The 17,108-nt window shown below is 52.9% G+C and overlaps 1 protein-coding gene across 5 annotated transcripts in view; it reads right to left on the bottom strand.

Moving 5' to 3' along the window:
- Positions 1–17,108, bottom strand: part of ACOX3 (acyl-CoA oxidase 3, pristanoyl) — an 85,284-nt gene that overhangs the window by 40,112 nt on the left and 28,064 nt on the right. For all 5 annotated transcript variants that reach the window (XR_010111907.1, XR_008625081.2, XR_008625080.2 and 2 more), the window contains exons 6-9: positions 14,744–14,887; positions 10,530–10,618; positions 4,161–4,257; positions 1,545–1,727 (exon numbers count right to left, since the gene is read on the bottom strand). Coding sequence is in view for 2 of the 5 variants with exons in the window: in XM_003816442.5 (XP_003816490.1) it covers positions 1,545–1,727; positions 4,161–4,257; positions 10,530–10,618; positions 14,744–14,887 (513 nt within the window). In the remaining 3 variants the exon portion in view is untranslated. The remainder of the gene's footprint in view (positions 1–1,544; positions 1,728–4,160; positions 4,258–10,529; positions 10,619–14,743; positions 14,888–17,108) is intronic.

Raw genomic sequence — 17,108 nt, forward strand, 5'->3', positions numbered from 1 at the left:
TGGGTGGATGCATGGATGGGTGGGTGGGTGGCTGGGTACATGGCAGGACAAGCCTGAGAGGATCCTGAGGAAACCGCCATCACCACCATGGTCTAACGTGTCAAGAGTGCTGAGCAGACATGGCGCCAGCTGCCTCCATGCCCTAACTTTGTTAATCCTCACACTGATCCTAGGAAGAAGTTTTATCATCAGTTCTAATTTACAAATGATAAAACAAGAGCACAGAAAGGCTAAGGACCTTGCCTGGGGGCACACAGCCAGCTGGGGGTGGACCTTGGTGGTAAGGCCAAGCATGGTGGCCCCAGTGTGCTCTCTTGACCGCCGAGCTGCCCTTGGCACCCAGAGTGCTGTGACCACACACGGGAGGGGATGGGTGCCACACAGGCATGAATGGCAACACTTACTAAACAGGCTCATAGCCCTGGTCAAAGGATGTGGAAAGAAACAACTGCAATTCTGTTACAATTTCCTGGAAGTTTCACCCAAATCTACCTTTATTCATGCATAGCTTGGCCTGGGACCTGGGCCTGAGTTAGCCTGTGCACTTTAACTGGATTTCCTATTTGATCCTCAGTTCTCTCACCTGTAAAGTGGGACTAAGCCCAACCCTCTTAGCTGTGAAGACCAAACCCAGAGCACAGGGCATGTTCGCTGTGACAGTTCATCCCCCTTCCATGTAACAATGTCCGTGCTTTTCCACGCTGCTGCCTGGGCTGCATCTGTGCATGTCAACAGCTGCCCCATCTCTGAGGACATGTAGGGCCAACGCTCTGTGCCCACGCCACTGTTCTAAATGCCATCACAGTGAACAGGGCTGCACGCTCAGCTGCTGCTTCTTCCAGATCACCTGCCAGGAATCATTTCTTAGGGATGGGATGAAAGTGTCAAAGAGTGTGCACAGGGCATGCAAGGCCACTGCCTGCCAAGCTGTGGCGGCCTCACCTGAACGTGCGGCCGTGCACACACCCACCTCCCAGAGCCGCCCCATCCTTGCTTCTTTCTGGCCGGGCACAGTGACTCATGCCCATAATCCCAGCACTTTGGGAGGCCGAGGCAGGTGGATCACTGGAGGTCAGGAGTTCGAGACCGGCCTGGCCAATACAGCAGAACCCTGTCTCTACTAACAATACAAAAATTAGCCGGGCATGGTGGTGCATCCCCATAATCCCAGCTACTCGGGAGGCTGAGACACGAGAATCACTTCAACCTGGGAGGCGGAGGTTGCAGTGAGCCAAGATCATGCCCACTGCACTCCAGCCTTGGTGACAGAGCAAGGCTCCGTCTGGAAAAAAAAAAAAAAAAAAAAAAAGACTTGCTTCTTTCCATCTTCCTTTTTTGGCTACTTTGTATCTACTCTTTTTAAATTAAAAACCATTTGCTGGAAGCCTTGCGGCCTGAGATGCCGCACTCCCGCTAACTAATCATCCTGTTAATTGCCTTAAGAGCTTTGATCAACTCCCAGTAACCAAACGGCAACTATGTAAAAGAAGTGAATTTGCATATAAAATAGAGAGACAGTGAAAGGATGCTTGAAAACCCCGTACCTGCATTGGATACTCAAGCACTGGTATTTCCTCCTCCTCTGTGGGTCCAAACTGACGCCGAGTGGCTGAGAAGCGAAGAGCGATGGCCACGGCCAGCTTTAGGTTAAGGATGGCCAGGCTCACGATGGAGACCCGGCCCGAGGACAGGCTCCCCAGGGACACTCCAAAGCGCTGCCTGACGTCCTACGGGAGGGACACAGATGATAAGCTCAAGCCCGGCTGCGCGGCCACCTTGGGCAGAGTGGCTCAGAGGCGAAGGTGCCCTCGTTTGTTCATCCAAAGTAGACCTGTGCCCACCTGCCCAGGCCCCATCCCCAGGGTGCCCAAGACACAGGACGGTGCGGCAGGCGGGTAGAGATGTCACTGATGAACCGTGGATGGAATGGGGGTGCCGGGGAGGGGGCACCCAGCTGCCTGGAGAAGGTACAGTCCTAGCAGAGGGAATGGTAGGACAGCGCTGGGTAAGGGTGCTCCCGCTTTGGGGACTTGCAAACCGTCTGCCTGGAGATTCCAAGGCCCACCTTTAACCTTGGCAAGAATCAGATGTGGCCTGTACTGCCAGAGGGCAGGGGCGGAGTCCATTACAGGCAGCCATTCCAGGGGGTTTCACGGACACCTCTTGTTCCTTGTGTGCCTGTGAACAGGCAGTTCCTTTACGTGCGTCTAGCTGGAATCTTCCGTCCACTATCTCCTCGCACGCATCACCGGTGTCAGCAGAGGCTGTTGCTAAGGCCTGTCCAGGCTGCGGTGGGCACATCTAATCTACAGCCCTTGCCACGTGATCTGACCGTCCTTCTTGCCCTGCCCCTTGCTGCCCCATCGGGCCACTCCTCTGACCATCTAGGTCCTTCTTCCAAGGCAGCATGGTAATTGTGTGTCTGAGCGTATTAATCACACTCTCACATAGGAATCACAGTCTCGTGTTTAAAAACATATTTAAGCCGGGTGTGGCGGCTCACGCCTGTAATCTCAACGCTTTGGGAGGCTGAGGTGGGCAGATCACCTGAGGTCAGGAGTTCAAGACCAGCCTGGCCAACATGGTGAAACCCCGTCTCTACTAAAAATACGCAAATTAGCCAGGTGTGGCGGCGGTTGCCTGTAGTCCCAGCTACTCAGGAGGCTGACGCAGGAGAATCACTTGAACCCGGGAGGCAGAGGAGAGGTTGCAGTGAGCTGAGATCGTGCTGTTGCACTGCAGCCTGGGTGACAGAGCAACACTCCACCTCAAAAAATATATATAAATATATATTTAAAGTGATTTTCCTTTAAGGGTATAAAATATGATTCCACTGTCTTCATGCATTCACTGTCATGTTTGAGAAATCTGAAGTTCAAGTGTTTTTTATTCCACTGGAGTCAGATCTGGAAGATTCTAGAATTTTCTCTTAGAAATTCCTCAATTTCTCTACCGTGTGCCTGGGTACGTGCACAGGTGCTTCCTTACTTTTCCTCTTTGGTCCTCCAAGAGTCCCTTCAACCAAAAGCCTTCTTCCCCTCTCATTTAGAGACATTTCTCTCCTTTATTTCTCTAAACTTCATTTCTTTCTTTCTTTCTCTTTTGAGACAGGGTCTCGCTCTGTTGCCCACGCTGGAGTGCAGTGATGCAATCATAGCTCACTGCAGCCTGACCTCCTGGGCTCTAGTGATCCTCCCACCTCCCACCAAGTAGCGGACCACAGGCACGCGCTACCATGCCCGGCTAATTTTTGCATTTTTAGTAGAGACGGGGTTTTGCCATATTGCCCAGGCTGGTCTGGAACTCCTGGGCTCAAGCGATCTGCTCACCTTGGCCTCCCACAGTGCTAGGGTTACGGGCGTGAGCCACTGCACCCAGCCTTCATTTTCTTTAATCCTCTCCTTCTGCCTTCTAGAGGACAAGCTTCCAATCCCTAATTCATCCTCCTGAGATAGTTATCCCAAATGCTGTGCCTGTTCTTCCAATCATTTATTTTTAATTGATGTTGGATTAACATCTCTGTTTGTGAGCAGCTCCTGGTCTCGTGTTGCTGTTCCCACTCTGCGCACCCTGTGTGTCTCTGGGCATCCCCATCATGCTCCTTTTCCATCCGTGCTTCCTGATGTCAGATGCTGCATGCTGCTGGGGACTGTTATTCCAAGGGTGCATGCTCGGGGTGGCCCACCTGCTGTGAGCTCATGATTCCTGAAGGTCATCAGCTATGACCTGGGCCATCGCTCCCCAGGACCACGGTCTCTCTTCTGCTCTCCATGAACTTAAGCCAGGCGTGAGTTCTGGACACCGGGGAACTCTGTTTGTTGTCCCCCTTTGTGGACAGTTCGCCAGGAGACCCATCTCCTTCAAATCCTCAGGGAAGCATCACTGGAAGCGGGCAGTCCTCTAATCGCAGCCCCCGACGGGGAGTGGGCATTGTAAGGCCCGGACTCACCCCCTGGACACCAGCACCTGGTGCTGTGGCTGCCCCAAGAGTCCCCTTCTAGCGGGAGCACCAGAACCCGAGCCAGGAGAAGTATGCCCCAGCGACACCTGGCCCACGTGGAGGGGTCTCCTTTCCAGGTGCAGGGAGGAGCACAGAGCCAGGCCCTGCAGAGGAAGGCACCTGGGAAGCACGGCACACGAACGGCCCCCCATGCCTGTACCTTAAAGGGGCTGACATAGGTGCCCTCGGGGGTGACGTCTCCCATCCGGTTCAGAAGGCTCTGGCGAGGAACTCTGACCTTGTGGAACATGGCGAAACTGTGGGGAAGCAGCAGGGCTTCTGTTAAACAGGGGTCCTGCCCTAAGGCTCTTCTCTTCTCCAAGGGCAGCCTAAAAGGTGATGCAATCCCCGAGGACAAAGAAAATGGCAGAGAGCAAGTAGACAGGAATATTCAACCAACTTTCTATTCAAAAAAGTAGTCTAGTCAGGAACAGTGGCTCACGCCCAGAATCCCAACTCTTTGGAAGACTGAGGCAGGAGGATTGCTTGAGCCCAGGAGTTCGAGACCAGCCTGGGCAACACAGTGAGACCCTGTTTCTAAAAAAGAAAAAAATGTAGGTTAAAAAATAGGCTGGGTGTGGTGGCTTACGCCTGTAATCCCAGCACTTTGGGAGGCCGAGGTGGGTGGATCACCTTAGGTCAGGAGTTCGAAACCAGCCTGACCAATATGGTGAAACCCCGTCTCTACTAAAAATACAAAAAAAAATTAGCCAGGAGTGGTGGCATGTGCCTGTAGTCCCAGCTACTCAGGAGGCTGAGACAGGAGAATTGTTTGAACCCGGGCGGCGGAAGTTGCAGTGAGCCAAGATCACACTACTGCACTCCAGCCTTGGTGACAGAGCAAGACTCCATCTCAATAATAATAATAATAATAATAATAATAATAAAAGCATTGTGTATATGGTAAGTTGTACTCCAAGTACAGAACTCCAGACATTCAAAAGAAAAGACGGGAACTGTGTTTCCAAAGATTGGAATCTCTGATTCTCATATTTCAATCTTAAACCAGAACCCACAGTGTAATAATATTGGCAAAATGAGGTTTAAAACTCTTCAGTCAAACAAAATAACTGGTGTGATGACATTGGTGCTCCCTCGGCAAGGAAATTCACTTCTTTTGAACAGCTGAGCATAGGATTACACACACATTGTTATGGATCATGATGTATTAATAACCAAAGATACCTGTTATGGTTGTCTGGTCAGGAAAACCTATTACACAACAGTCTAGGGAATAAGGCTATGCTAGGTTAAGAATATTACATAAACTGTGCAAAACCCCCCCAAAACAAACTTCAAAATATCAATAGTTCCTATAGCAACTTGTCTGATTCCTAAGATCACTTGCAATGCCTTAGGGCAGCAGTCCGCAACCTTTTTGGCACCAGGGACCGGTTTTATGGAAGACAATTTTTCCACGAATGAGGGGGAGGTGGGAGTGGTTTCAGGATGATTCAAGCACATTATATTTATTGTGCACTTTATTTCTATTATTATTACATGGTAACACATAATGAAATGATTATACAATTCGCCATAATGCAGAATCAGTGGGAACCTGAGCTTGTTTTCCTGCAACTAGATGGTCCCATCTGGGGGTGATGGGAGGCAGAGACAGATCATCAGGCATTAGATTCTCATAAGGAGCGCTCACCCTAGATCCCTCACATGTGCAGTTCACAGTAGGATTCACGCTCCTATAAGAATCTAATGCCGCCACCGATCTGACAGGAGGTGGAGCTCAGGCAGTCATGTGAGCAATGGGGAGTGGCTATAAACACAGAGGAAGCTTTGCTGGCTCACCCGATGCTCACCTCCTGCTGGGTGGCCTAGTTCCTAACAGGCCACAGACTAGTACCACGGGGTTGGGGACCCCTGCCTACAGAATAGTCTTTTACTAAACCACAGAAGACTCATCTATAAAGAATAATCTCACATGCTGGAAGGGAACCAGAGGCACCCGTTTCCTGCATGGGCTCTTCCTTGAGTCCTGCTCTGGATGCCCCCACACCCCCATCGTCACCCGGTCCTGGGCTGCCAGCTCTGCTGTGCTGGCCCGATTCACTTTTTCCCCTCCATCCCCGCCTAGGACCCAGCACCTCCATCCCTACTCAGCTCTCCTGGGCTGATTTCCTGCAGCAACCATATTGGCTCTTTCCTAACTCTGCCTCTTCAGCCCGTCCTCCCTGTGGGAGCTGGGCCGTTTCCCAAAGGCCTTCGGAATGGTGGAGGCCAATGTGGAGGATCCCCCCAAGCTGACCTCCGTCTGCCCCTCTAATTGCATCGCCACCTTGCCATGAGGTGGTCCCACCTGCCTGTGGTGCCCCATCTGCCCCTCTAACAGCATCACCGCCTTGCCATGAGGTGGTCCTGCCTGCCTGTGGTGCCCCGTCCGCCAGGTTCTCTCCTGGCCTCATGCCCTCCATGCAGTCACTGTTGACACCAGGCAGCCCTCGGCCCACCTGGGAATTCTATGCCCCACCCTGGGAAGGGTATGAGGCGGACCCCAGGGTGGGATCCCTCAACCATCACCGTTCCTGGTTCCTGGGTGAGCTAGCTGCCTCTCAGCAGTCTCCCGGGGCTCACCCCCCTCCATGAGGGGGCCACCGTGCATGGGGCCTGCCAGACTTAAGGGACGGGCACGTAAGTGGCATGGTATGAACAAGTCAGGTGGGGCAGACGACATCCTCTGAGGCACAAGGGCCAGGCCATGATCCTGACTCCCAGGACAGCCTGAGGGAAAGACACAGCGACAGTTTCCACACTCCCAGGAGGAGCAAGGCCCTGGGGCCGAGTGGGGACGGGGCTGGAGCTCCTTAGGGAAACCTGGGTGACCTGGTGAGGGAAGAGCTCTCAGCTGCTTTGCCAGGCCCCTGCCCACCTGCAGGAAGTGAAAGGCAGCGGGGGGGCCAGCTCCTCCAAAGCCCTAGGCCCAGCTGCCCAGTTTGGTGGCAGCTTCCCCCATGCCACAGCCGCACACTCAGAACACCCCACCTCGTGAGAAAAACCTTGCCTCGGTGCCAGTGGCCCCAGCGTGCTCCAGCCTGTTACTTGAAAGCCAAGGAATGCCTTTTCCAGTATGATCCGGTCACAGTCAGCGCCCTTCTTAAGGAGTGGAAATTCTTCCCCCATTCTCACCACACAGAATATATTTATACTTGCAAAAACATTCCCGTGAGTTTCAAAGGAAAGCAAACTTCCACAAATTCTCAGGGGATCCCTTCTGTTCCACAAAAGCTATTACAGTGGTGGTCACATGTGGCCAACTCAAATGCAAGCCAGATCCAGTGTCTCCAGCGGGAGACGTGTGCGTGTGTCACAGGTGTGTGCACAGCACAGGAGGTGTGTGTGTGTGTCACTGGACATGCACGTGGCACGGGAGGCCTGAGTGTGGCACAGAAACCCTCACTCCAATCCCAGAAGCGCCCAGACCTCAGCACACACCCCGCGCCCTGGACATCCTGCTTCTTATTACAGCAGCTTCCTTCCTCCTTTGGGGCCTGGAAGGGCTCCCCAAGCCCAGCCCAGCCAAGCCTGCCAGAGCAGGCCGTTGAGTTCGGCAGGCATCCTCCCAGCCACCGCCTCAGCTCAGGGCAAACGCACGAAGAAAGACCCTTAAGGTGCAGCCCACCTTAAGAGTCTGGCTGAAACTATCACTTGAAAAGATCTTTATGATTTTGCTTTTAGAGCTATTTGGCTAAAATTAATCCACACAATTTACGTTTACCTTGGATTTGTAGGCAGTCATCCCACATACTCAGGAGTTCTTGTAAAGTGACAAAATCTAACCTACAAATTGTAACCACTTTTTTCAAGATAAATGATTTCAACATTGGTAACAAAAATCACTAAATTATAATGCTGATCTTGGAAAAGACAGACATCCAGGCAGAAACTGGCTGGGAAACGCGGAGGGAACACTGGTATCACTGCGCCCCCTGCTGGGTGCCCTGCCCAGACCCTCCAGCCCTGGATGGGAAATGTGCATATCTGGAAAGGGGCGGAGAGCAGGCCGCCTGCATCACCCATCCCAGCCCAACCTAGGCCTTCAAAGGCTCAGGGATCAAAGATGGACGAATCCCACTGCATCCCTGTCACCCTGCAGAGAGACACGGTGGAAAGGCTCTGGGGGCACAGGGACCTGGCTTGGTGGAGCAGCTCTGAAGCAGCGTCAAAGGGCTGTCGTTATCGTGTTCGTGGCGATCCTATAGGAGACCGTATTTCTGAGTCTTACAAGAGGCTTTACCATATCAGTGTGATGTATTAATCATTAATGGTTTGATCTAATGCTCCTTCGAATATTATCCCAGTAAGAGGTGTGGATTCAATCTCTAGAAATACGTTTATTAGGGGGGAACCAAGTGCAGGGTTTCTCTGCAATGTTCCAAAATAATGTCAAAGCCTCTCATTCATGAAACTGAATGAGCAGTGAAGAAGAGCCTTGCTCACACCCGAGGCCACCCACTGGATGTGACAATTCACCACCTCCATATGCCCGGGTGGAGATGCCTGTCGGGCCTTACGTGCACACATAGGACACTTCAGTAGATGGGTAACAGTGCCTGTGGCTGCAGAGCCCTGAAAGGGATCAGCCGGGTCTAATAAAAGGATGCAGATTCTCCAGAACAACAGTGCTTCCTACACCCCATTTCCTGCACAGCGCTTCAGAGCTTCTCACCCTGAGGCCAGAGCCATCCTTCTCAAACAGACCAAGCCGCATTACATCCTCCAGATGGCTGGGGCTTCCCGCTGCCCTGAGGGCGAAGGGCCTGAACAGCGACCCTCCATACCCGCTACACGGGCACCGTCCATGCCAAGCGCCTCCCAGGCACCCTGCGAAAGTAGTCATTCAAGAGAACTGACAGCCGCAGGTCGGGGTGGCGCTCTCCTCCCTGCCAACTCCAACATTAACTAGCAGTTTCCTTGTATTATTTTAGTATAAGCCAGTGAGAACCCAGAACTCTGCAGGACAGGTGGAGTTAGGAGGGCTGTGCATATGTGTCTTGTTTTGCTTTTTTTTTTTTTTTTGCCTGAAATCACAAGAATTTGCTTTTTAACAATGTCCTTTTACTTTCTTCTCAAGTTGACACTGTATAAAAATCAATCAAGATTTTCCTCTTTAGTACAGTCTGGGGCCCTGCCTGTTTTAAAGGGCCAAGCAGAGATTTAAGACACTCCCTGCCCATCACCCTGACTTCTCAGAAGAGACAGGCAGAAGGAGGTTTCTCCATCGCTGAGCGCTCAGATGCCCACTGGCCCATCTTCTCCCTCTGGAGACAACCTGGTCACGATAACCAGTTATTTCCAACTCCTGTAAGGCAGCCTCCTCTCCTCTCCACCAGCCTCGCTATGAAACACTATATGAAACATGCATATCTAGAAACACTCCTGAGACATCTTTCAGGCCATCAGGCTCAGGCATGGTCATACCTTGTCCCACTACCCCCAAGTTATAAATCATCTCGTGGGCACAGAGGGGTCTACACCCTGCTGGATCAGGCTCTCGGGGAGACAGCGTGTGGAGTCCAGCATTCGCAGTGAGGGAGGCACCAACCGGGCCAGTGGCCAGGAAGTTCAAACCCGGCCTGCTCAGGCAGGGCCTGGCAGGGCCCTGGCACAGGGACCTCTCTTGTCACCTACTTTACAGATGAGGAAATGCCAAGAAAGCTGGTCAAGGTGACACAAAGGGCCGGCTGCACATCTGTCTCATTCCAAAAGTCATGCTGCTAACGACCTAGAGCTCCAAAATCCAATCCCTCAAAGACCCTCAAGGCCCTTGTGGCCTGGCCTCCCTACCCCGCCTGCATCCCAGCACAGGCCTGGGCCTGACACTTCCCACTGCTTCCTCCACCTGAAACGCTGCACATTCCAAAATCACTAGCCACTTCTCCCCGGCCACCCAGGCCTCCATGTGGCCATCAAGCATTCATTAATCTTTCTAGGCCCCTCCCCTCTGCACGCCCCATCCAACCCTTCAGCCAGGCCTTGGCCACACCAACCCGGTGTCACATGTGTGCTGCTAAATAGATATATGTAGGCTGATTAAACAAATAAGCCAGCGGAATTCTCTTTCTAAGTGCTGTGACACTGGGATTACCCGGAAAGGAGCAAGCCCACTCCGGAGGCAGAAACTGCAGATATGGGTCCCTTGAGATCAGCATGGATGTGTGCAGAGGCTGAGCCGGGGGAGGCTCAGGATGCTGAGGAGGACCTCACACAGAGGAGGCAGCCCCCCAGGCAGGGGCCCCACCAGCTGTACACAGAGGCCTGGGTCTGATCTGAGAGTGTGGAGCCGCCTGCCAAGGTGAAGCTGGTTTGCTGAGGTCTCTGATCAAGTTGGCCTCCCAAAGTGGAGTTCAAGCAGGACGTGGCCAGTGCATGCACAGGGGATAGGCGTAGGTCCCCACCGCATTTGAGTCTAAGAGGGCAGGGCATGGCATCCATGGGGCCAGTGAGATCTCAGACATGAGCGACAACGCAGCCTGGGCCTTGGCAGGAAGCTCAGGGCTCAGCAGCCTCCGTCACTCACCCATTATCCAGACCGTTCTGCCCGAGTTTTTTTCCTATGTCGCCGACCATCACTCCAGGCATGGGAAGAAGGGTCTTCGGGTCCCGGATCTATACAAAGCCACAGAAAGCAGCAAACAGCAACTGTTACAATCACACAAAAATCAAAACAAATGTGTTCAGAAACCCACAGGGTGGGCCATGGACTCAACGCTGGGCGGCTGTGGGTTAAACCATCCTCCAGAAATGATACATCCAAGTCCTAACCCCAGGACCTGGGAATGGAAGCTTATTTGGAAATAGGGTCCTGCAGATATAATGAATTTAAGAGCATCAAGATAAGGTCATCCCAAATCACCCAGGTGGGCCCTAAATCCCACGCCAAGTGTCCAGTGAGAGTCAGAAGAGGAGTGAGTGTGGGGAAGAGGGGGCCATGTGGAGACGGAGGCACAGAGTACAGCGCTGGGGCTGTAGGGATCAGCCCCACAGGGTCAGTGGGTTTCTCCCCGTGTGTGGAGACAAGAGAGCATAGAAATAAAGACACAAGACAAAGAGATAAAAGAAAAGACGGCTGGGTCCGGGGGACCGCTACCACCAAGACACGGAGACCAGTAGTGGCCCCGAAGGCCAGGCTGCACTGATACTTATTGGATACAAGACAAAGGCAGGATAAGGAGAGTGAGCCATCTCCAAGGATAGGTAAGACCACATGGGTCACATGTCCACTGGACAGGGGGCCCTTCCCTGCCTGGCAGCTGAGGCAGAGAGAGAGAGAGGAGACAGAGAGAAAGACAGCTTACGCCATTATTTCTGCTTATTAGAGACTTTTAGTACTTTCACTAATTTGCTACTGCTATCTAGAAGGCAGAACCAGGTGTACAGGATGGAACATGAAGGCAGACTAGGAGCGTGACCACTGAAGCACGGCATCACAGGGAGACAGTTAGTCCTCCAGATAACTGCAGGCAAGCCTGACAAATGTCAGGCCCTCTACAAGAGGTGGAGGAGTAGAGTCTTCTCTAAACTCCCCCAGGGAAAGGGAGACTCCCTTTCCCAGTCTGCTAAGTAGCAGGTGTTTTTCCTTGACACTTATGCTACTGCTAGACCACGGTCCGCTTGGCAACGGGCGTCTTCCCAGACGCTGGCATCACTGCTAGACCAAGGAGCCCTCTGGTGGCCCTGTCTGGGCATAACAGAAGGCTCGTACTCTTGTCTTCTGGTCACTCCTCACTATGTCCCCTCAGCTCCTATCTCTGTATGGCCTGGTTTTTCCTAGGTTATGATTATAGAGCGAGGATTATTATAATATTGGGATAAAGAGTAATTGCTATAAACTAATGATTATTGATATTCATATATAATCATATCTAAGATCTATATCTGGTATAACTATTCTTATTTTATATTTTATTACACTGGAACAGCTCGTGTCCTCAGTCTCTTGCCTCGGCACCTGGGTGGCTTGCCGCCCACATGGGGCCACAGGCCTGGGGCCACCAGGAGCTGAAAGAGATAGGAAGGATCCTCCCCTAGAGCCTTTAAAGGGAATGCCTTCCTCAATTTCAGACCCCGGCCTCCAGAGTTGGGAGAGTACGTTATGCTGTTTCGAGCGCCCTGCTTTGTGGTGCTTTGCTGTGGCAGCCATGAGAGACTAACACGGGGGCCGGTGCAGCCGGGAGGACGTCGGGAATTTCATATTCACGTTTTAGACACAGGACTCCCTGCTAGATTTTAGTAAAGTGACAAAATGGCTGTGCAAATAGGTGTAGTGGGAGAAACGGCTATGAATATTCTGCTCAATCACCGCTCCCCAAGATACAGGTCCAGCCAGCTAATGGCTGCGCACTGTGGGAACTCGACGGAAGGACGTGGAGCTTCATCCTTGGGCACTGTTACAGCAGGGATTCCCAACCATGGGACGCGCCGCCTTCCCCTTCCCCACCAGGGGACACGGGTGGTGTCTGGAGAGATTCTGGTTGTGTTAACTGCAGGAAGCTATGGCACAGAATGGCCAGACGCCAGAAGTGCTCAGCCCAGCCCTGGGCATACAGGGCGCCCCAGTGAGCACTACCCAGCCCAAACTGTCAACAGTGCCAAAGTGGAAAAGCTGCTTTAGAGACACATGGAGGTGGTGCTACGGGGAATTTAGCTATGTGCATGACCTGCTAGCTGGCTTCTGTTTATGTCTGTCAATTCACCATCTAACTTCACTGAACTTTAAAATAAAGAAACACTAAAAAAGGGCTAAAACCCAAATGTAAACATCCTCTCCTTTTCTAAAATCTTTCAGCAAGGCCCAGTAAAGATTCAGACACTGTCTCACAAAAAAAAAAAAAAAGAAAAAAAGAAAGAAACCTGCAAAAGATGCCTGCCCCTCCGCCCACCAGCTCAGGTCTGGGGCGCAGATCACAATCCTGTCCAAATAACCCCAAGACCACTGTTTCCGTCCCTCCTTATCAGGCAGGAGGCCGTGGCTCTGGGAGGTGGACTCAGGTGCCCTGAGCACTTGGTGCAGTGGCGAGAGGGGCGACACAATCCTGCGGAGTGTTTTTAGCACAACATAAACAAGTCTAAAACACTGCGGCTCTATGTCCCCAAAATCAGACACGCCGAAAGCTGCTGAATTCTAGTCCAGGCAACTCCCGCAAGAAGTCCACTCCAGGTAGAAATCTATAATCACAGAAACAAGGCACACTGGCCTCAGGTAACTACGATGCTGTGATAAATACATATTTGGCCTTGTACCTGCTTCCCAGCACACGACTCCTAAAACCCTGGACTCTCTGCAGTGGTGACAGTCTTTTGTGTGCTCATGAGATGGCTGCAGACCCCTAAATAGCTTCAGGATGAAGACCAAGGTACAATTAGGGGATTGATCAGAGGCACAGGCCACAACCTGGACTTGCCATCGGCATCCAAAGGGTTGGGGAGCTTCTTGTGGGACTGAGCCCTCACTGCGGCGGGGGGCGGGTTCTGAGGCTCACCCCAGGTGAACAGCATCAGTATGGAGTTAAATCAGAGGACGCCCAGCTGCTCTCTGCTGCAGAGCTGCCTGCTGGTGGGGAGAAACCCACACACATCTAATGTCAGAAGCGTTGTGATGGCTGCATGACAGTAGGAAAAACACTTTGGTTTTGTCCTGTAACCTTACAATGAAAAAAATCTCTCTGGTCTGCAATAGCTCAAACGTCAGGTCAACTGAAAAATAAGAACATGAGCAACAAAAGAAAAAAACGTAAAACTGGACTTCATTGAAATTGAAAAACTTTGTGCATCAAATCAACCAGATGGTCTCAGAGGCCTGCAGCTCCTGTGGCCAGGAGCCTTGGCCAGGCCCTCTCAGCTGTGTCACTGGGGGACACTGGGCTGGATGGTTCTTTCTAAGGCAAGGGTGGGGCTGTCTGTGCACTGTGGGCAGGGCTGTCTGCACCGTGGGAGGGGCTGCGGGATACACTGTGGGTGGGGCTGCCTATGCACCCTGGGAGGGGCTGTGGGATATACCATAGGCGGGGCTGTCTGCACTGTGCCAGGACTGTCTGCACTGTGGGTGGAGCTGTCTGTGCACTGCGGGTGGGCCTGTAGGATACACTGTGGGCAGGGCTGTGGGATACACTTTGGGCAGGCCTGTCTGTGCACTGTGGGCAGGGCTATCTGTACTGTGGGTGGAGCTGTCTGTGCACTGTGGGCAGGACTGTCTGCACTGTAGGCAGAGCTGTCTGTGTGCTGCGGGTAGGGCTGTAGGATACACCGTGGGCGGGGCTGTGGGATACACTTTGGGCAGGCCTGTCTGTGCACTGTGGGCAGGGCTATCTGTACTGTGGGTGGAGCTGTCTGTGCACTGTGGGCAGGACTGTCTGCACTGTGGGCAGAGCTATCTGTGCGCTGCTGGTGGGGCTGTAGGATACACTGTGGGTGGGGCTGTAGGAATACACTGTGGGCGGAGCTGTCTGTGCACTGTGGGCGGGGCTGTCTGTGCACTGTGGGCAGGGTTGTGGGATGCACTGTGGGCGGGGCTATCTGCATTGTGGGCAGGGCTGTGGAATGCACTGTGGGCGGGGCTGTTTGCACTGTGGGCGGGGCTATGGGATGCACTGGGGTCCTGGGCAGTGTCCCTGGTCCACTCACCAGATGCCAGAAGCATGCCCCACCCTTGTTATGACAAAAATGACTCCAGACATTACCAGTGCTTCCTGGGGGTAAACACTGCCCCCACTGAGGGCCACCCCAGCGTCCTACCTGCACGATAAACGGATGCAGCCCATGGCACTGGTCCCCCGGCACACACAGCTTAGCAAACACCACCGCGTGAGTGGCTGTCTTGCCCATGTTGCCAACCCAAAACTTGGCAGCTTCGAAATCAGGGGAATGTATGATGAATTCCTGCACAAGGGAAAAATTAGGTTAGTTATAATTAGCAACTAAAGCATATGCAGAATTGGTGTTTTCCTTTTAGACAGATTCCATTTTCTACGTTCAAAATCTCTGAGGCAAGAGTTGAAACTAATCGCACATTTTAGTTCTTGTATGGCACAGGCAGGCCTATTTTTTAAACACAGCCTATTCCTGGGCCTTATGACTTAAAGAACCTTCAGATGCAAAATACTCCGCAGTCTGGCAAACGCTTCCAGGGAGTTTTCATTATCATATAGTCTTCAGTCCCTGACCACGCCCCTTAGGTAGAAACACTGTGGATACACTGTGGGCGGAGCTGTCTGTGCACTGTGGGCGGGGCTGTCTGTGCCCTGTGGGCAGGGCTGTGGGAATGCCGTGCAGTCCACTCAGTCCTTTAGGACCTCTAATTCACAACACACTGCTGCCCCCTTGCTGTCTCTCCCATCCACAGCTCCGTGATTGACAGTTATATCCCAAATGCCCCGAGCACAAGGCAGCCGCTCAGAACATCAGAAGAAAGGAAGGAATGAACGCATGCGTGAACTAGCAGATGGGCTGTGGCATCACAGCGTTCGGTGTTTGGCTAGAAGGGGTGTGGACAGATCCCCAAGGAACACTGAGGGTGCTGCATGGGTCAGAAGCGAAGAGCACGTGGGAACAGGCAGGAGCTGGGCCGCTGGGGCTGGGCCTGCCCCAGGGGCGTCTGCTGGGAACCCTTCGAGTAAGGCTGGGAGGGAGGATGCGGACCAGCAGTGCTGCGTAATGTGGCCGGGATCCGCAAGGGGACAAAGATGAGCGCCTTCAGGCAGACAGCCCACAGGTGGCCCACAGAGCTGCCCTGGGCCGCCTCGGGAGACACTGATCCTCCACGCGGAGCTTGCCAGTCACTGCTAGGGGCTGTCGTGGCTAAGTTTTGGTTCTGGTTCCAGCCCTTGCAGGGTGGGAGGCTACAAAATAACGTGCCGGGGAGGGCTTCCTCCTGTCTAACCAGTGGGATTTTGTAAACTGAGAGTAGTGAACAATCATCCTATAGATCCTGAAGTTTCACTGAGGAGAAGTAGGAGGTGGGGTGGCTGCCAGCCATGCCTTCTGTTCTTTTCTCTCAGGGGACCACCAGCTCTTCGCCTGCCAGGGTAAGGAGGGCTCCCAGTCTCAGCCAGGCCCTCCCCATTCATTCTTCAGCACGCGGCAGTTCTGATACCTCCACCTGTCACTCATTCTCCGCAGTGCAGGTGTGCACTGCAACACCGGCCCAAGCCGGCTCTTCGGGGCCTGCACTGCTCCACACAGATCTTTCCCACTGTCTCGACTGTCTGGCTGCCTTCTTGCGCCCCGGCATGCCAGCTTTGCTCTCTGGAGGGCCTCCATGGTGCCCAGCACATCTCACTTCTTTCTGTTGGTGTCTGTGTCTCCCCCACAGCCCACAACTTCAGGACAGCAGAGACCTGTCTGCTGTGCTCGCCACTTCCAGCCCAGTCTTGGAAAGCTGTGCCTCACACACAACAGGTACCCAGCAATGCCTGCTGTCCAAATAAATGCTCAGCCAGCAGCCCAGCCTGGATCCTGGGCACCCCAACTCTACGGATCTGATGCCACACTCCGACCTCTGCTTAGGGATCAAATGCCAAAAAGAAGGAGGTGGAAATGGGAGGTGGTCCTCTGATGCCCCACCCCAAGGCTACCTGGGTGCCGTTGTCCATCTGCCTGTCAGAAAGGGCCCCGCCTCCTGGCACTGCAGGCCACAGGCAAAGAGGACAGCAGGAGGAGAAGCAGCCATGGGGCCAGAAAGACCTGGGTTCAGATAAAGATATCTTATGGCTTAAAAGAAAATTCTGAAAAGAGCCTCATGCCCTACTTTCTCCTAGCCCCACTCTGAGCAGGAGCCTTGGCCCCACTCCCAAGGCCCCACAGCGGGGGCACCCTGTGCGAGGACCACCTCTTATCCCTGCTGGGCTGCGGGTCTGCTTGAGTTCATTCCTGGGCTCTTCCATGCAGTACCCCAGGCACAGTCCACACAGCCCAGGCTGTGTAATGAATGGATGGATGAAAGAATGAATGGATGGATGGAAGAATGAATGGATGGATGGAAGAATGAATGGATGGATGGAAGAATGAATGGATGGATGGAAGAATGAATGGATGGATGGAAGAATGAATGGATGGATGGAAGAATGAATGGATGGATGAGAGAATGAATGAATGGATGGAA

This window comes from Pan paniscus, chromosome 3 (assembly GCF_029289425.2).
Source record: "Pan paniscus chromosome 3, NHGRI_mPanPan1-v2.0_pri, whole genome shotgun sequence".
Lineage (NCBI taxonomy): Eukaryota > Metazoa > Chordata > Mammalia > Primates > Hominidae > Pan > Pan paniscus.